The 16392-nt window shown below is 37.9% G+C and overlaps 1 protein-coding gene across 1 annotated transcript; it reads right to left on the bottom strand.

Annotated features, from left to right (window-relative positions):
- Positions 1-1108: 1108 nt before the first annotated feature.
- On the bottom strand, positions 1109-2950 carry LOC131844504 (uncharacterized). Its single transcript, XM_059193449.1, has one exon. The coding sequence runs from the start codon at positions 2915-2917 to the stop codon at positions 1109-1111; it is 1809 nt and encodes a 602-aa protein (XP_059049432.1). The 5' UTR covers positions 2918-2950.
- Between the last annotated feature and the right edge of the window lie 13442 nt (positions 2951-16392).

Raw genomic sequence — 16392 nt, 5'->3', positions numbered from 1 at the left:
AATCATTTTTATTTAACAATAAAAACTCCGGCCCTGACCACCATAAAGAACAGTTGCTGATTAGGTCAGCCTTCAGCCCGCGAGAAACAAAATCCGCCGGATTATCCGTGGACGGAACATAACTCCACGTATGCCCTGCTGTACTTTCCTGTATTTCATGTACACGATTGCGTACAAAGGGTTTTAATGTATTAGCTGCCATAGATAACCAACTCAACACTATTGTCGAATCGCACCAGAACCGACAATGACTAATAGGTAAAGTAAGAGAACTCATCACTTTAGTACACAATCTTGTTCCTAAGAGGGCGCCACAGAGCTCAAGACGTGGTATTGTAGTGGGCTTAACCGGTGCCACTCGACTTTTTGACACTAGAAGTTGGACTTTAACTAATCCTATATTATCTGTAGAACGAATATAAATGCATGCACCATATGCCGCCTCAGACGCGTCTGTAAAAACATGTATTTCGTTACATACATAATTGTCACATAATACCCATATAGGTATTTTTAAGTTATTTATACAGGGAAGGGTAGTTATTAAAGAAAGCCAGAGATCTTTTAACTCGTCAGATATAATGTCATCCCAATCATATTTACTAAGCCATAGCTTTTGCATAATTATTTTGGCTTCTACTATACACGGACTGACTAGACCTAACGGATCAAAAATCTGACTAATAATTGACAAGATATTGCGTTTTGTAATTTGTTTGTTTGTATCTATATAGATAGAAAGTACTAACGTATCTGAATCGCATAACCAACGCAAACCTAGCGTTTTACATGAAATAGTACTCTTTTCAAAAAAATCTAGACTGTTTGAAGCCTCTGTAATACCTGAAATTTCAGTTAAGATTTGTAATGAATTAGACTGCCATTTTCGTAGATGAAAATTTGCAGAAGATAAAATAGAAATTACTTCCTTACTCATTTTGATCACCTCAGAAATAGAATTACCACCGCTTAGATAATCGTCGACATAGAAGTCACGTTCAATAGAAGTCTTTACGGTTTCGTTACTTGATTCTGACGATAAACTAACCAGACATTTCGTGGCTAAGTAAGGGGCAGAAGCTGTGCCATAAGTTAGGGTATTAAGTCTTTATGTTTTTAAGGGTTCATTGGGATTCGATCTAAAAATTATCTGTTGTAAAGAACGGTGGGAGGAAGTGATGTCAATTGCTCTATACATTTTTTCTACGTCGCCAGATATTACATATTTGTGTTGACGGAAACGTAGTAAAATGGAGAACAGATCATCCTGGACAGTAGGCCCCACCATCTGAATATCATTGAATGATATTCCAGATGTGGAAGCAGCAGAGGCATCGAAGACTACCCGGAGCTTAGTTGTAGTACTGGATTCCCTAACCACACCGTGATGCGGCAAAAAATACTCAATCTCGCTACTAGAATGCGGTTTCAATGATGAAGTAATCTCAGTCATATGTCCCAGGCGCTCGTACTCTGCCATAAACTGAACGTATTTCTCTTTATAGTTAGGATCACGTTGAAAACGACGTTCTAAGGAAAGAAATCGACGTTTAGCCATTTCATAAGAATTACCTAACGTGTTACAGTTGTTTTTCAATGGATAAGTAACCATAAAACGACCGTCTTTGTTTCGAGTGGTATTAGTACGAAAGCTTTCCTCACAGGCTCGTTCTTCTGGAGATAAACTATATTTTAAAGAAACCGAATCCAACTCCCAGAATTTATTTAAATTTAAGTTTAATTCATTAGTTTGTAGATTACAATAATGCGATTGTTTTGTTGAGAAAGACTTTGATGAAACAATCACAGGACCGGTAACTATCCAACCGAATTTAGATGCATATAATGTAGGTTGGTTTTTACCGAGTTTAATAGATGCACTATCGGGAACCGCCCAAAATACTTCAGCACCAACTAATATGTCAATAGCTGACAGACAATAGAAAGAAGAGTCGGCTAACTGTAAATTTGAAGGTATAGGAATGTTGCGAATGTCAATTGAAGTTGGAGGTAACAGTTTTGTAATTTCAGGCAGAATATAGCAGTCAATATTAATTTTAAAATTGTCATCTCGTGATATAATAGTAAGATTACAAGATTGTGTACTATTTGATGTTTGGCTATTTATACCTGTTATTGTGGAGTTAATGTTCCGCCGAGGCAATCTCAGCTTGTTACTAAGCGTCTGCGTAATAAAATTGGCTGTGCTACCATTATCGAGTAGGATCCTGGCGTCGAACTTCTCACCGTCATCGCTCACAACCTTCACCATAGCTGTGGACAGTAAAATAGAAGAAGTAGTATTCTGTATGATAGTGTCACAAGATAAAGCGACATTGCCTGTTGGACAATTAGTAGAAGAAATACCGGCAATGTCAATAGGAAGGGCGACACTACTACTACTACTAGGCATAGAATTATTAATAGACGTAGACATGGTCTGGTCATCTACATCCAAGAGAGTATTATGCTTTCCTTTGCAATATTTGCAGCGTGATAATCTACATCTTGATGTGATATGACCTGTGCGTAAACAATTCATACACACATTGAGTTCCTTTGCTTTACAAACTCGTGATTCTATAGACAGATTTCTGAAAGATTCACATGTATATAATAGATGGTGTTTAAAACAAAGGGGGCATTTTAATGGGGTTTTATTGTAAGAAATTTGGTTTGAGTTATGATTATTGTTATGATTATTATAATTATTAGTGGCAACTATGAAGCTTTTTTGTTTATTATCTAATTTATGTATTATTTTATGATTTTGATTATTGTTTTCTAATGTTTCTAATAAATCTGCTTTGTTGCTAATGAATTTACAAAATTGTGATAAAGTGGGTGCAGTATCCAATGTATTGCGATACTCCTCCCAGTTCCTACTAGTGATGGGATCTAATTTGCATGACATCATATACACTATAAGCGTATCCCAAGAATCCGTGGGCTCGTTTAATGTTTTTAACGCTCTAATATTTTTATTAATGCTATCTATCCGATCACATAGTAAACTCCACGCCAATTGATAATTGTCTACTTTGAAATCAATATTCTTAATTATTTCTTTTGCGCTTCCTTTTAATGACGCACGAAGGTAATGGAATTTACTAATGTCATCTATCGCGCTACTATTATGGATAAGCGATAAATATGTCTCTCTATACTCTAGCCAGTAGTTATAACTACCGTCATAATGAGGTAAATTGATGGTCGGCATGCGTATAAAGCCATTTTGGAACGATTGACCTGTGTTTTTATTCGAAGAGCCCGCTACAGACCCGCTGTCACCACCGGCGCAGGCAGCATTGCCAGTGCCAAGTAGTAAACGCGCCTGCGCAGCCAATGAGTGATACCGTTCCTCGAACTTGGTTCGCTCTGCATACGCTCCCTCTGGGTTATCCGCAAGTACTTCGATCTCCAACTGTAATTCATCGAATTCACCAAACAATGCATCGAATTTACTTAGACGGCCTTCCAACTCAATGCGTTGGAGGTCCGAAATAGTTTCACAGCTGAGAAGAACAGTAATGAAATTACTAAAATTAGTTAATTTAGCTTTCATAGCACTGCGTTTTCTACATAATAAATCTTCATTATTTGCCATTGCTAAATAAGTTTTAACTTAATAGAACGAAAAGATTATAAATTAATATCGAAAAATAAATATAGAAATGAAAAGTTATTTATGTATATAAAATATGTAAAGATGCTATTCAATTATAATAACTGCGTAGTAACACGAGCAAAAGAAATAATTTCTATTGAATAGATAAGCACGACCTTGACCGCGAGTGAAGTTACGGTCAGCTGCAGCGTAGTGCAAAGTCCATGCGGTGCAATAATGCAATCGTTAGCCAAATGTACCTACGAATATTGATGCGAGATATTATCTATACGCACGCTTAATACAATCGAATATGTATAATATAAAAGTAAGCAAGATGCGTTTAAATATTAGATATATTAAATATGTATATAGGTATTGGCGAACAATTGACTTATTTTGAAGCAGTGAAAGAAGGAAAAAAAAATAATAATTGAAAAATAAGCACTAATTGCACGAAAGTATGCGGAGATTATATAGAAAGGAAATACATAATTGGAACAGACTCACTAGATGTTGTCCTTATCCACAAGAATTGTCCTCAGTATATGTATAGAAGTTTCTCGAAGTGAAGGCAGGATGCATCAATTTGTAATGTTGTCTTGAATTTCTACACCACTGTCGTTTGAAGGCCTCGGGAATAATTATTATATATTCTTCTCCTTATATAATGCGACTTCGAAGCGCCGTAGAAGCGATGACACGTCGTATTCTCGTAGCACTTATTGCAATGCCCAAGTTCAAACTCTAACGAAATTCCAATGGTATTGGTATAATCTTGCGGGTTACTTAAGGCCAGTCTGATGGACCAGTTTGTTGATGACTCGTAAATAAAATAAGTAGTGGACTGTAAGTTATTATATTTAATACGAGGAGTTATAATATTACAAGGAACATTATCTAATTAATAAGGTACGCGTGCGGTGACGTCGTAGGCGCAAGGCAAAGTGAAAGGTGCCCCGGCCTAGCGGCTGTCAATAGCTCATGTTCGATAGCGCTCGAACAGTGACAATAGCATTGATATTCTAAAAAAGGAGCTACAGAGGTAACGTAGACTGGGCCGTCAAGCATTAAATTGCGTATTGACGGACAGGTTGCATTAAATTGCGTTGGCTGGGCCATCAGGCATTAAATTGCGAACTGATGGACAGATTGCATTAAATTGCGTTGGCTGGGCCATCAGGCATTAAATTGCGAACTGATGGACAGATTGCATTAAATTGCGTTGGCTGGGCCATCAGGCATTAAATTGCGAACTGATGGACAGATTGCATTAAATTGCGTTGGACTGGGCCGTCAAGCATTAATTGCGTATTGGCGGACAGGTTGCATTAAATTGCGTTGGCTGGGTCGTTAAGCATTAAATTGCGTATTAACGTCCAGTTTGTGTTAAATTGTCTTTGGCGGGGTCATCAAGCATTGTATTGTGTATTGATGAATGGTGTCCTATTCATTAAAGGTAAATTGATAGAATGTTGCATTAAATTGCGGTTGAATATAAGTAATAAAAAATTGCCAGTTTTAATGCATATTAATTATCGGAGTGAGTTAGAGCGGATTCAGTAAAATATAATAAATCAAAAGTCATAGGACACAAATTAATTTTGGTCGAAAATATAATTTCTATAACTAATATAATTGACGATTGCTGGAGTACGTAGAGTCGCTGTGGTGATATATGTGGTATATGTCGATCGCTCAAAGACTGGTCTGACAACCTTTCCTAATATTTTAGCACTGAATTAATGCAGGTGATAAGAGAGATAATTTTGGTACGATGAAGAATGGTTATAGTTATACCCAATTATTTTATTTATTTATTTATTTATCCTTTATTGCACTATTTAAAATAATGTACAATTGGCGAGCTTAATGCCATATGGCATTCTCTACCAGCTAACCATTGGGTAGAAACAGAAAGCGGTATTGGGAAAAGGCATAATATTTGTATTTACCTAACTTAGGTATATTAATACTACATGGACTGATATCAGATGTGTAAACAGAATATAGTGGAAAGTCGTTTGCAATTGTTGATGCAACTCTTGATATAATAATAATATTCTGGTATACCACCACAGGACCCATCAATATTTTATGGAATGATAATGATAAATAGTGGGGAGTTTTGAAGAAATTCCGGATTATGTTTTAGATAATCAGTTTTCAAATGTACATGATAAAGAAAAATACTACATGTAAATAACACATTGCATGAGACAGATAGAATAGAAAAAAATATAAGTATTTACCTTAAACCTACAAAATATAAAGTAGTGACTACTATGATAGAAATATTCTGGTCATAAACATACTGTTGCATGAATATTATTGAATATGTCTAATTATGTGGGTGGAGCGAAAATAAAGCAGTTTTTATAAAGCTATCTCGTAGTTTACTTCATGGTGACAGCGGTGTGTGTAATAAATAGATTTAAATTGTAATTGTACGGTAATTGTGGAAATTGAAATTAAATTAAATAGGTCCACAATTAGTTATAAAACAAGTTATAAAATGGAACACGCGCGACCGCCGGCCGAATTGTGTTTGGAAGGAGGTCCATCTAATCGGGCCGATACGTGGCGCAAGTGGTTACGTCAGTTTCGAGTTTTCTTGAAAGCATCAGGAGTTCATAAAGAGGCCAGTGATGTACAAGCTAGTTTGTTAATTAATTTAGTGGGATCAGAGGGATATGATATTTACACTACATTCAAGTTTAATTCCGAGGATGAGAAAGAAAATATAGAAAAAGTAATCGAAAAATTTGATAATCATTTTGGGACAAAAACGAATACGACTATGGTGCGGTTTAAATTCTTCACAAGATGTCAAGAGGTCAGTGAGAGTATCGACGATTACGTCACTGCACTCAAACTACTAAGCCAGCGCTGCGAGTTTGAACAACTAGAGGATAGCTTACTGCGGGATCGAATCGTGTGCGATATCATAGATATTCCAGTACGAGATCGGTTGCTACGCACAGATGACTTAACACTAGAAAAAGCAATAAAAATTTGTCAAGCCAATGAAATGTCTAACGACGGCGAGAAACAGATCGAGGGGATAAAAAATGAAACCCTAAAATGTTCATCAGTGAGCAGCACTCGAAGAGGGCGACCGGATATGCGTCGCGGAACGAGGGACGCGAGTCGCAGGCACTCGCCCCGCCGCGGGCGCGCCGGGGCGGGCGACGGCCGCGGCCGAGCCGCCGCCGGAGCGAGCGGCGGGCCGGCTGCGTGGACAGCGCCGGCCGCGAGGTCCACTGTTTCGGCTCCAACTGCGTCATCGCAACAGATGACGAGTGAGGACGGCGATAATCAAGACGGGTCTTATGACAATCAATCTTCCGAAAATTCAGAGGCGTATAATTCCTGTGACGATCTTGATGGCAAAAACGTGCAAACCTCTCCATCTCCACGGCTGGAAAGGGCAGCTGCAAAACTAGCTAAAGAAAAAATAAAAGGGCTAAACCTTAGGTAATCACCTAATCTATGAAATAGCTAGGTGATTATATCATATAATATTATACAATTTTAAGAAATGGTAATTAATTAAAATTATTCTTGTTAATTGTAAAAACAAAGGTGTAAAAATATAATATGTAAACTATAATATATAAACTATAATTTTATGTAATGTACAATGAATGTAAAGTATTGTACACATGTAAGTAATATAGTATAGTTATAAAAAAAAATAATAATAAAAAAAAAAAGAAACAGAAATGTTAAGCAAATAAAATAAACAAAAATAACAAAAGTAATTAGTAAGATGAAGTTCATAAATATGTTAACAGTGTATAAATATGATTAGTTAATTGTTTAGTTAAATCATGTTAAAATGTAAAAATATATATGTGTTGATAATCACACTTGGAAGCATAATTTAACTACATATGTTAGATATCATGTTGAAAATATTGTTTATATTTATACTATGTTTATTATTATGCGTGTTTGATACTATAATTACATTATTACATATTATTATTATTAAGGGAAAGATGTTGCATGAATATTATTGAATATGTCTAATTATGTGGGTGGATCGAAAATAAAGCAGTTTTTATAAAGCTATCTCGTAGTTTACTTCACATACAACATTTTTTCAGAAGTGCTTTATACTAATCTTACATAATATTACACAATAACAAAGTGGAATAACGATTATATGAAAACAAATATAAAAGAAGAAAGGTGAAGTATGTGAAACACAGAGTAAATTGGAGTTAATATATAAATGTAATTTATATTCAAAAGAGGAGGAAAATCACGGTGCTGGTTACGCTGGAAAGGCCAATCGCACTAGAGGCATTCGGCTTATGTGTGGCAGTATAGTGTCAAAATGAGTCCACCATCGTTGTAACGTAGCACACATGCCTCCAAGGAACAAATACCTAATAGAGTGGATTGATTCATGCTTGAAAAGAAAATAAACTTAAAAAGGAGAGAGATGTAGTGTATGTGGAAACACTAGCAGTTTATTATCTATCGTCTCGAGCCGAGCGTACACGGACCGCCGTGCGCAAGAGGGAAGGGATTCCCTGCGCAAGCGCCGCGGAGTAAAGACGTGGAGCTATGGCTAACGAGCCGATATTACGTCGATAACAACTTACATACAAGAAGACATAAATAACAAATAAGTGAACACTATAGATACGGTGAGAGCGTGTTTATTCAGTGAGACTGTTGAGTATCGTCAGTCAATGGGTACTGTTCGATTGATCAGTGACTGGATTACGGATGCTTATGCTTTGCTGCGTCACGTGATAGGCTTATCGTGCGGCTTTCTGAACTGAATTAGAACTATGCTAAATTTAATGAACCGTGTTATTGTCTCCTTGGCGGTTTGGACCCGGTGATTGATACGAAGGAGTATAAAGATACCCTAACCTTATCTAAGTCAATGCGGCCTATGGTAGATGAACTGCGGCTTAGGTTTAGTGAGTTGCAGCCTGAATTGTTCCATGATCCCCCTACAGAGTCGAGTACTCCTAAGCGGCTTCCATTAATATAATATCAAAAACTATATGGATAAAAAAAATAAAATGCAGGATTTAAATGAATATAGGGTGGAGAAACTCGAACTGAAACACAGGGATTACACATCATTTGTTGTCACTGTTCCAGAAAGCAAATTCGACTTTTTCATGTCTCCAGAAAATTGGCCTCCAAACACGGAGTTCAATGAGTGGTTTCGACGGCGAGAGAGTAAACGGAAGGTACAAGCGGAAATATAAAATATTTCCAAAATTAAAGAATAATACAAGATTATTATCGTTTTATTACCAGAATGTTCGAGGATTACGTACCAAACTGCATGCTATTTCGTCAACCATGGTAGCAGTGATAGCGGATGTATTCCTGATCACCGAAACTTGGTTAACACCGAGCATTCACGACTCTGAAGTTGTGCCAATTGGTTTTACGTTATTGCGAGCGGATCGTGCAGATGGGCGGCGAGGCGGCGGAGTGGCCGTCGCGGCCGGACCACGGTACCTACTACGTAGAATCAACGTGACGACATCACTAACAGACTCGGGTTGTGAACTCGTTTGCGGCGGACTGTATAATGACAATAATTTATTATTAGTAGTTTTATGTGTATACATTCCACCCAATGCAAAGGACGAAATGTATGAAATGGTATTTCAACAAATAGAATGTGTGTTACCGAAATACGATAAATTTTTAATATGTGGGGATTTTAACTTAAATTCTGCAAGTGTTAATACACGTATTAGATTTGAATGTTTATTGTCATTCTGTGATCTTCAGCAAATAAACTGTGTGGGTAATAGTGCAGGCGGGATATTGGATTTGGTACTTGTGAGTGCATCGTTGGGTGAGGTCTCGGTGCGGAGAGAGGACGACTGGTTGGTACCACCAGATAATTACCATCCACCATTGAACATACAGGTAAGTGACACATTTGTTCATAGTAATTGTATGGGTTCGAATATGGATGTTGATGTTTTTACCGGTTGGAATTTCAAAAAGGCAGACTTCTACAAGTTGTATCATTCTTTGGAGAATATAAACTGGGATCCGATATATAAATTAAGTGACCCCGATGCAGGCGTGTCTTTTTTGTATGAAGTTATTAATAAGTGTATAAATAATTGCGTGCCGATTAAATCGCGTTTATCAGAACCACCTCGATATGTATATCCTGTGTGGTACTCTGATCGTACAAAACGCAACATTAAGTTAAAGGCTTGTCATCATTGTCGTTATAAAAAAAACGGTTCTGTAGACAATAGGCAAGAGTTTATGAGGCTTAGGGCATTGGTGAAATTGAACATCAAGGAGGATTTCGAACATTATAAAATAAAAATTGAACGCGACTTAAGACGGGATCCATCGACTTTTTGGAACCATATAACATCAAAACGTCAAGTAAAAAAGTCAGAAGTTTTATTGTCTAATGGAAAACCCATATCTAATACTGATGGAGCACAATTATTAGCTGAGTACTTCCGATCTGTTTACGCAAAGTATCCACCTATATTGAATGCGGATGAAGCGATTGCGGCGGCAGGATCGGAGAGCTTACGTATTCATATTGACGATGTGGAGCTTGCATTCAGACGTCTCAAGCCAAAATGTTCAGCCGTTCCTGACGGCATTCCTCCTTACATCATAAAAGACTGCAGGTCGATTTTCTTAAAACCTATGCGTTATATTTTTAATTTGTGCCTCAATAAATCTGTTTACCCGGAAGTGTGGAAAATTTCACGCGTGGTTCCCATCCCTAAGGGTAATTCTAAGTCGGACGTAAGCGATTTTAGACCAGTGGCAGTATTGTCTGCCTTCGGTAAATTATTCGAGAGTATATTACATTTTCGAATAAGTAAGCAACTACAGAACCGACTTACTGACTGCCAACATGGTTTCCGGCCTGGCCGTTCCACGGCTACCAACTTACTGTCCTTTTGGACATATGTCACGGATGCAGTGGATTGTAGCAGCCAGGTTGACGCAGCATATTTCGACATAAAAAAAGCATTCGATAGTGTAGACAACGACGTACTTCTTCACAAACTTTCAGCTGCCGGATTTTCTCCATTGTTAATTAAATTCTTCTCCAACTACCTTCGCAATCGAAGGCAGTTTGTGCAGTATAATGGAAGCTATTCTGAGCCATATTACACGTACTCCGGGGTGAGTCAGGGAAGTAATTTAGGGCCCCTGGAATTTTTGATATTTATCAATGATTTGCCGGAGGTAGTCACTACGGCGTCCTGTCTGTTGTTTGCAGATGACTTAAAATTATTTTTTAAAATTAATAATTTCTCTGATTGCGAGCTCCTTCAGAAAGATATAAACAATATCTATGAGTGGTGTAAAACAAACCGCTTGATGTTTAATGACGCCAAATGTTCACTAGTAACTTTTAGTCGGACTGTGGACACCTATATGCATAATTACCAGTTAGGTAATACACCGATAAATAGGGTAAGGTCTATAAGAGATTTGGGGGTTTTGATGAGTGATGATCTTACTTTCCGAAGTTATATTATTACAATATGCACTCAGGCGTTCAGGACCCTTGGGTTTGTATTACGACAGGCAAACCAGTTAGATAATATACTGAGTATCAAAATACTATATAATGTCTTCGTACGCAGTAAATTAGAAAGCAACGCAATTATATGGAACCCTCATGAGTCAAAATACATACTCATGGTGGAGAAACTCCAAAAGAAATTTATACGATATATATATCAAAGGCAGTATGGTTATAGGGTAACATACCCTAATATATATCCTACTATGTTTTTGTTGGGGATGATGGGATATGACACACTCGAAGTAAGACGGAAGATTGCATTATTGGAATATGTAGTCAAAGTCATGAGAGGTGAAAAATGTAACCAAGCGGTATTAACATCGGTGTCCATAAGAGCGCCCAATAATTACGTACAAGCACGAAGACGAAACTTGTTTGATGTTCCATGGAGAAGGACGGAGCTGGCCAAACAGGCTCCTATTTCTCTGGCATTGAGTCTACTCAACGGTGTTGTTAGTCGTTTTCCGGATCTGGACATATTTACTAGTAATTTGCTGGAGTTTCGTAGGATGGCAGTAGATTATTTAAGTAGTATGGAAAAGTAAGATTATTATTATTGTTATTATTTTTTATTTTATTTTTTTCTTGTGTAATTAGTGTATGTATTAGTAACTAGTATGTGTTTTATAAGTGTGTGTATATATATACAATCTTCCTAAGTGGGCATATTGGGAAACTGTAAAGCTCACTTAGTGTGACGTAAATAAATAAATAAATAAATAAATAAATATCTTCCCCTCTAATGTGTATTAAAAATAAACTACCCGACTTACCTATTCCTACCTTTAATGGCCAAAGCGGATCCTATTTGAGCTTCTTCGACCAATTTGATAGAATTGTCGATTCCCGGCTTGACCTTAGCCCTACTAATACATAAATTACAGTACCTTGTTGGTGCATTATCGGGTGAGCCTAAACATCTACTATTACATTTACGTATTGAAGCAGAGAATTACCCTATCGCTCGTGATTTGTTAAAGCGGAGATATCATAATACGCGAATACTGGCGGATACATATATAACACAGATCCTTACCTTACCTAACATACCACCTAAATTGAATGGATTATGTGCTTCGTTTCTCAACCCATTGTTAACAGCTTATCGTTGTTTGGAACGCTTAGAGCTACCTGTGACTAGTTGGTCGTATATGCTAGTGCACATATGCCTTAACAAGTTGCCCCTGGAGTTAAAGGCTCGTTTTGAGCGGCGTTACGGTGGTGATAGTGATCGACTGCCCCAGTTTGATCAGATCATCACTTTTTTAGAGGATGAGTACCGCCACCATGATAATGTAGGTGATGCAGCATTAGTAGATTCTGCCCCAACTTCCCGTACGTTTGAACGAAGACCTAAATACTCGCATAACCAGCAATCTAACCGCCCGCGTAGGGCTTACGTTTCCCAGGTACCAGTTTCCAATAAGAAGTGCCATATGTGTAATAATGATTCCCATTATCTACGTGAATGTCCTCAATTTCGTGATATGAACCCACGTGACCGATCTTATTTTATTAAATCGTCTGGCATGTGCTATCGATGTTTAGATAAACATTTGATAGCCAATTGCACACGTGATTACAGGTGTGCTGTCTGTGCTCGATCCTCCCATCACACCTTACTGTGTTTTAACAATCCTCGAGATCCTGTTTATCCTAACCATCAGAATCGAAATAATACAAATTATCGCAATGCTGTCGTGCATAGTGCACCGCGTACATCACCTCCCGGCACGGGCGGGGGCCGTCCCCCTTATAACAGCTGTACTCCCTGTTGTGATTCGTCATCAGCTGCACGTCGAGCTTCTCCTCCTACATACTCACGACAAGATTATCGTCATACGTCCCCTCCCCCGCGCGGTCACTTCCTGAGATAAAACATACCATAAGTCACGTGACCTCCCCGACCGTTCTATGCATACCAACCATAGACGGAACTCGTCCCAATAACTAGGCCTGATGAATTTTTTAGCCACACTGCAGTGATCGTAGGAAAAGGGAAATTAAGGAACTCACCCAAATTGCACAAATTATAATATTGATGATCTGCGTCGGCGACTTGAAGCACTTGAAGTTTTCAATTACAATACACCACACTCGCGACACAAATACAGTTTGTTATAATATTTAAGGAGCTCCTTGATTAATTAAAAATTGATGCATGCGGTGGTTGTTTCACTTGTTAGATGGCGGCGAATAATGAATTGTCCATATTGTGCCGGGGAAAGGGGGGCGGGAAAAGCAGTGTGGCGGCTTACCAACCTATTATTATTTTTTTTTTTTTTTTTTATGGATTTAGAAGACGCGCGAACATTCTCCCGGCCTTGAGAATACGTAGTATTTTCAATAAGAGTTAGAGAAATAACGGAATGAAATTAAATGATACTATACTAATATTTATATGTTGTTTATTAACTATGGAATTTTTGTTAAGTTGGGTTATTGAGACGGTAAAGAACAAAGTTTTACAACGGGGCGTTTGTACGAACCACTACATGTTTTTACTAGCGCGACACGTACTTTGCCGTCTGATCCAGGATATGTTTCAGTAATAACGCCCAAGGGCCAACGTAAAGGAGGTACATCATCTTGATGCACTAATACTACAGTACCGGGTTTTACATTCTCATTATTAACAAGCCACTTCTGTCGCACTTGTAAATTATTAAGATATTCTAAACGCCACCTTTTCCAATAGCTTCTAACCATGTGATCAAGTAGCTGTTTACGTTGTCTAATACTTCGAGTTACTTCGGATACGCGTTCAATTGGCAAGTACGAAAGAGGAGATGCCATAATGAAATGCGCAGGAGTTAGTGGTTCTGGAAATGGCTCCTCAGTGAGTACACAAAGAGGCCTTGAATTTAAAATTGTCTCAATTTGCGTTAATACTGTTAATAGTTCTTCGTACGTGAGTAATTGAGAACCGATAGTACGAAATAGATGATTCTTTATATTTTTGATATTTGATTCCCACGCACCTCCAAAGTGAGGTGCGCGGGGAGGGATCATATGCCATTCGATACGATGGCTAAGTACTAAAGTTTGAAGTTGAGCCTTTGCTCCAACAAAATTTGTTCCATTATCGGAATAAAGATATGAAACAGGTCCGCGTCGAGATATGAAGCGTTTAAAAGCAGAAATAAAGATATCGGACGATAGGTCTGTGGCTAACTCAATGTGTACAGCCTTTGTTACTAGACAAATGAATAAACAAATGTATGCCTTTTGAGATCTTTGGCCGCGACGCCTACATACATAGAGTTATACTTATAGGTCCAGCGTAATCCACACCGGTATGCACAAAAGCTTTCGTTTCACGCACGCGGTACGAAGGTAAATCTGCCATTTTTGGCGCCTTACTAGATGGAGAAGCTTTAAAGCATTTGTTACAAGAGTGAACTCTTTGTTTAATTACACTTCTAGCTGATAAAATCCAATATTTTTGGCGTAACAATGAAGTTAATAATGACGCACCAGTGTGACAGTGCACGTGGTGATAATAATCTATAATCAAATGAGTAATATGATCGTGTTTAGGTAACAATGCAGGATGCTGAGCTTCAAAGGGTAAGTTACTATTAGATAATCTTCCTCCTACTCTTATAAGTCCATTATCATCAATAAATGGATCCAGTTTACGAAATTGAGAAGAAGGTAAATTGTTTTTCTTTAAATCATAAAAAAGCGATTGAAAATATAACTTTTGCACTTCACGAATAAGATACATTTCTGATACATTAATATGGGAAGACATGACGCGGGGGCTACTTGGTATTAATTTTACAAATTTAAGAATATACGAAATAATACGTAATATTTTATTCCAGGAGGAGAACTTCAGCGCCATTTGGTATATTATAGAAGCGGGAGTAGACGTCGTACAGGTAAGTGTTTTATTTTTTATTTCAGGTAACTGTTCACATGCTACAGATTTGAATGGTGATACTGGCCATTCGGCGACGGGTCGCTGTAACCAAGCGGGGCCATGCCACCATAATGAGTGACATATCAACTGGTCAGGTAATAAACCTCTAGACAGGCAATCACTAGGATTCTCTGTCGTATTTACGTAATAGAAATGACAAGGGTCTAGATTTTCTTGACATTTAGCGATGCGGTTACTTTACAAAAATGTTCCATCTGTGTGGTGATGAATTAATCCACGAAAGTGCTATTTTTGAATCGGAAAATGCATACGTATTATTAATATTAATGCGGGTACGATACGTTTCTGACACTAATTTTACCAATTTTGACATTAATACAGCGGCACATAATTCCAGCCTAGCAAGAGTTACAATTTTGATGGGCGCGACTTTAGATTTAGCGCATACTAAAGCAACGTGCACAATGCCTGCAGCATCTGTGACGTGTAGGTATACTACGCAACCGTACGCCTTCATACTGGCGTCCGCGAAAGCGACTATATTAGTACTACAACCATTTTCTACCTTTACATGTCTAGGAATTTTTAAAGAAGAGAGATGAGGTAATTGCTGTTTAAAATTAAGAAAATGGTTTTGTATGTCTATTGGTGGTGAGTCATCCCATCCAATCCGTTGGACCCACAGGTCCTTTATTAAAAGTTTAGCAAAAAAGGATAACGGGCGCTGCGAATCCCAGAACGTCCCATAAGCGAGCAATAGCGGAAAGGATAGTACGTTTAGTACATTTGTTGTCCAAAGGGACATGTTGAAAAAAGTAAATTCGTCTTCTAAGGAAGCCATTTTAACCCGAGCATTTTTAAATTATCATCATTTACAAAATTAATAGCGGCGCGTTTACATTCAGGTACCGTAGATAGTAGTTCTGCAGAGTTACTAGCCCATTTAGTAAGATGGAAACCCCCTTTTTAAATAAGTCAATGAGTTCACGTGACAACGCCACCCCTCCTCGAGCGTCGGAACGGAGGTAGCTAAATCATCAGTATACAGTTCATGAGTAGCTATATCTGCTGCTCGCGGATGCCTTCCTTCTCGTCCTCTGCCAACTGCCTGACAGTACGCATGGCTAGGAACGGGCTGCATCTGAGACCGAATGCGACTCGATTAAATTGAAACTCGCGAATGGGTTCTGTAGAATTATAACGGTACAATATTTTTGATATTTTCTATGTTCTTGTTTTTACCTCAATTCTTAAAATACATTTGTTTAATGTCTGCGGTTAGTGCAATGGAAATAAGCGAAAATTTAATAAGAGAATGTAAAT

This window comes from Achroia grisella, unplaced genomic scaffold (genome assembly GCF_030625045.1).
Source record: "Achroia grisella isolate CSIRO2021 unplaced genomic scaffold, CSIRO_AGI_Agris_v1 utg10458, whole genome shotgun sequence".
Taxonomy (NCBI): domain Eukaryota; kingdom Metazoa; phylum Arthropoda; class Insecta; order Lepidoptera; family Pyralidae; genus Achroia; species Achroia grisella.
Note: the sequence above shows the minus strand (reverse complement) of the source record. Positions and strands in the feature narration are given on the sequence as shown.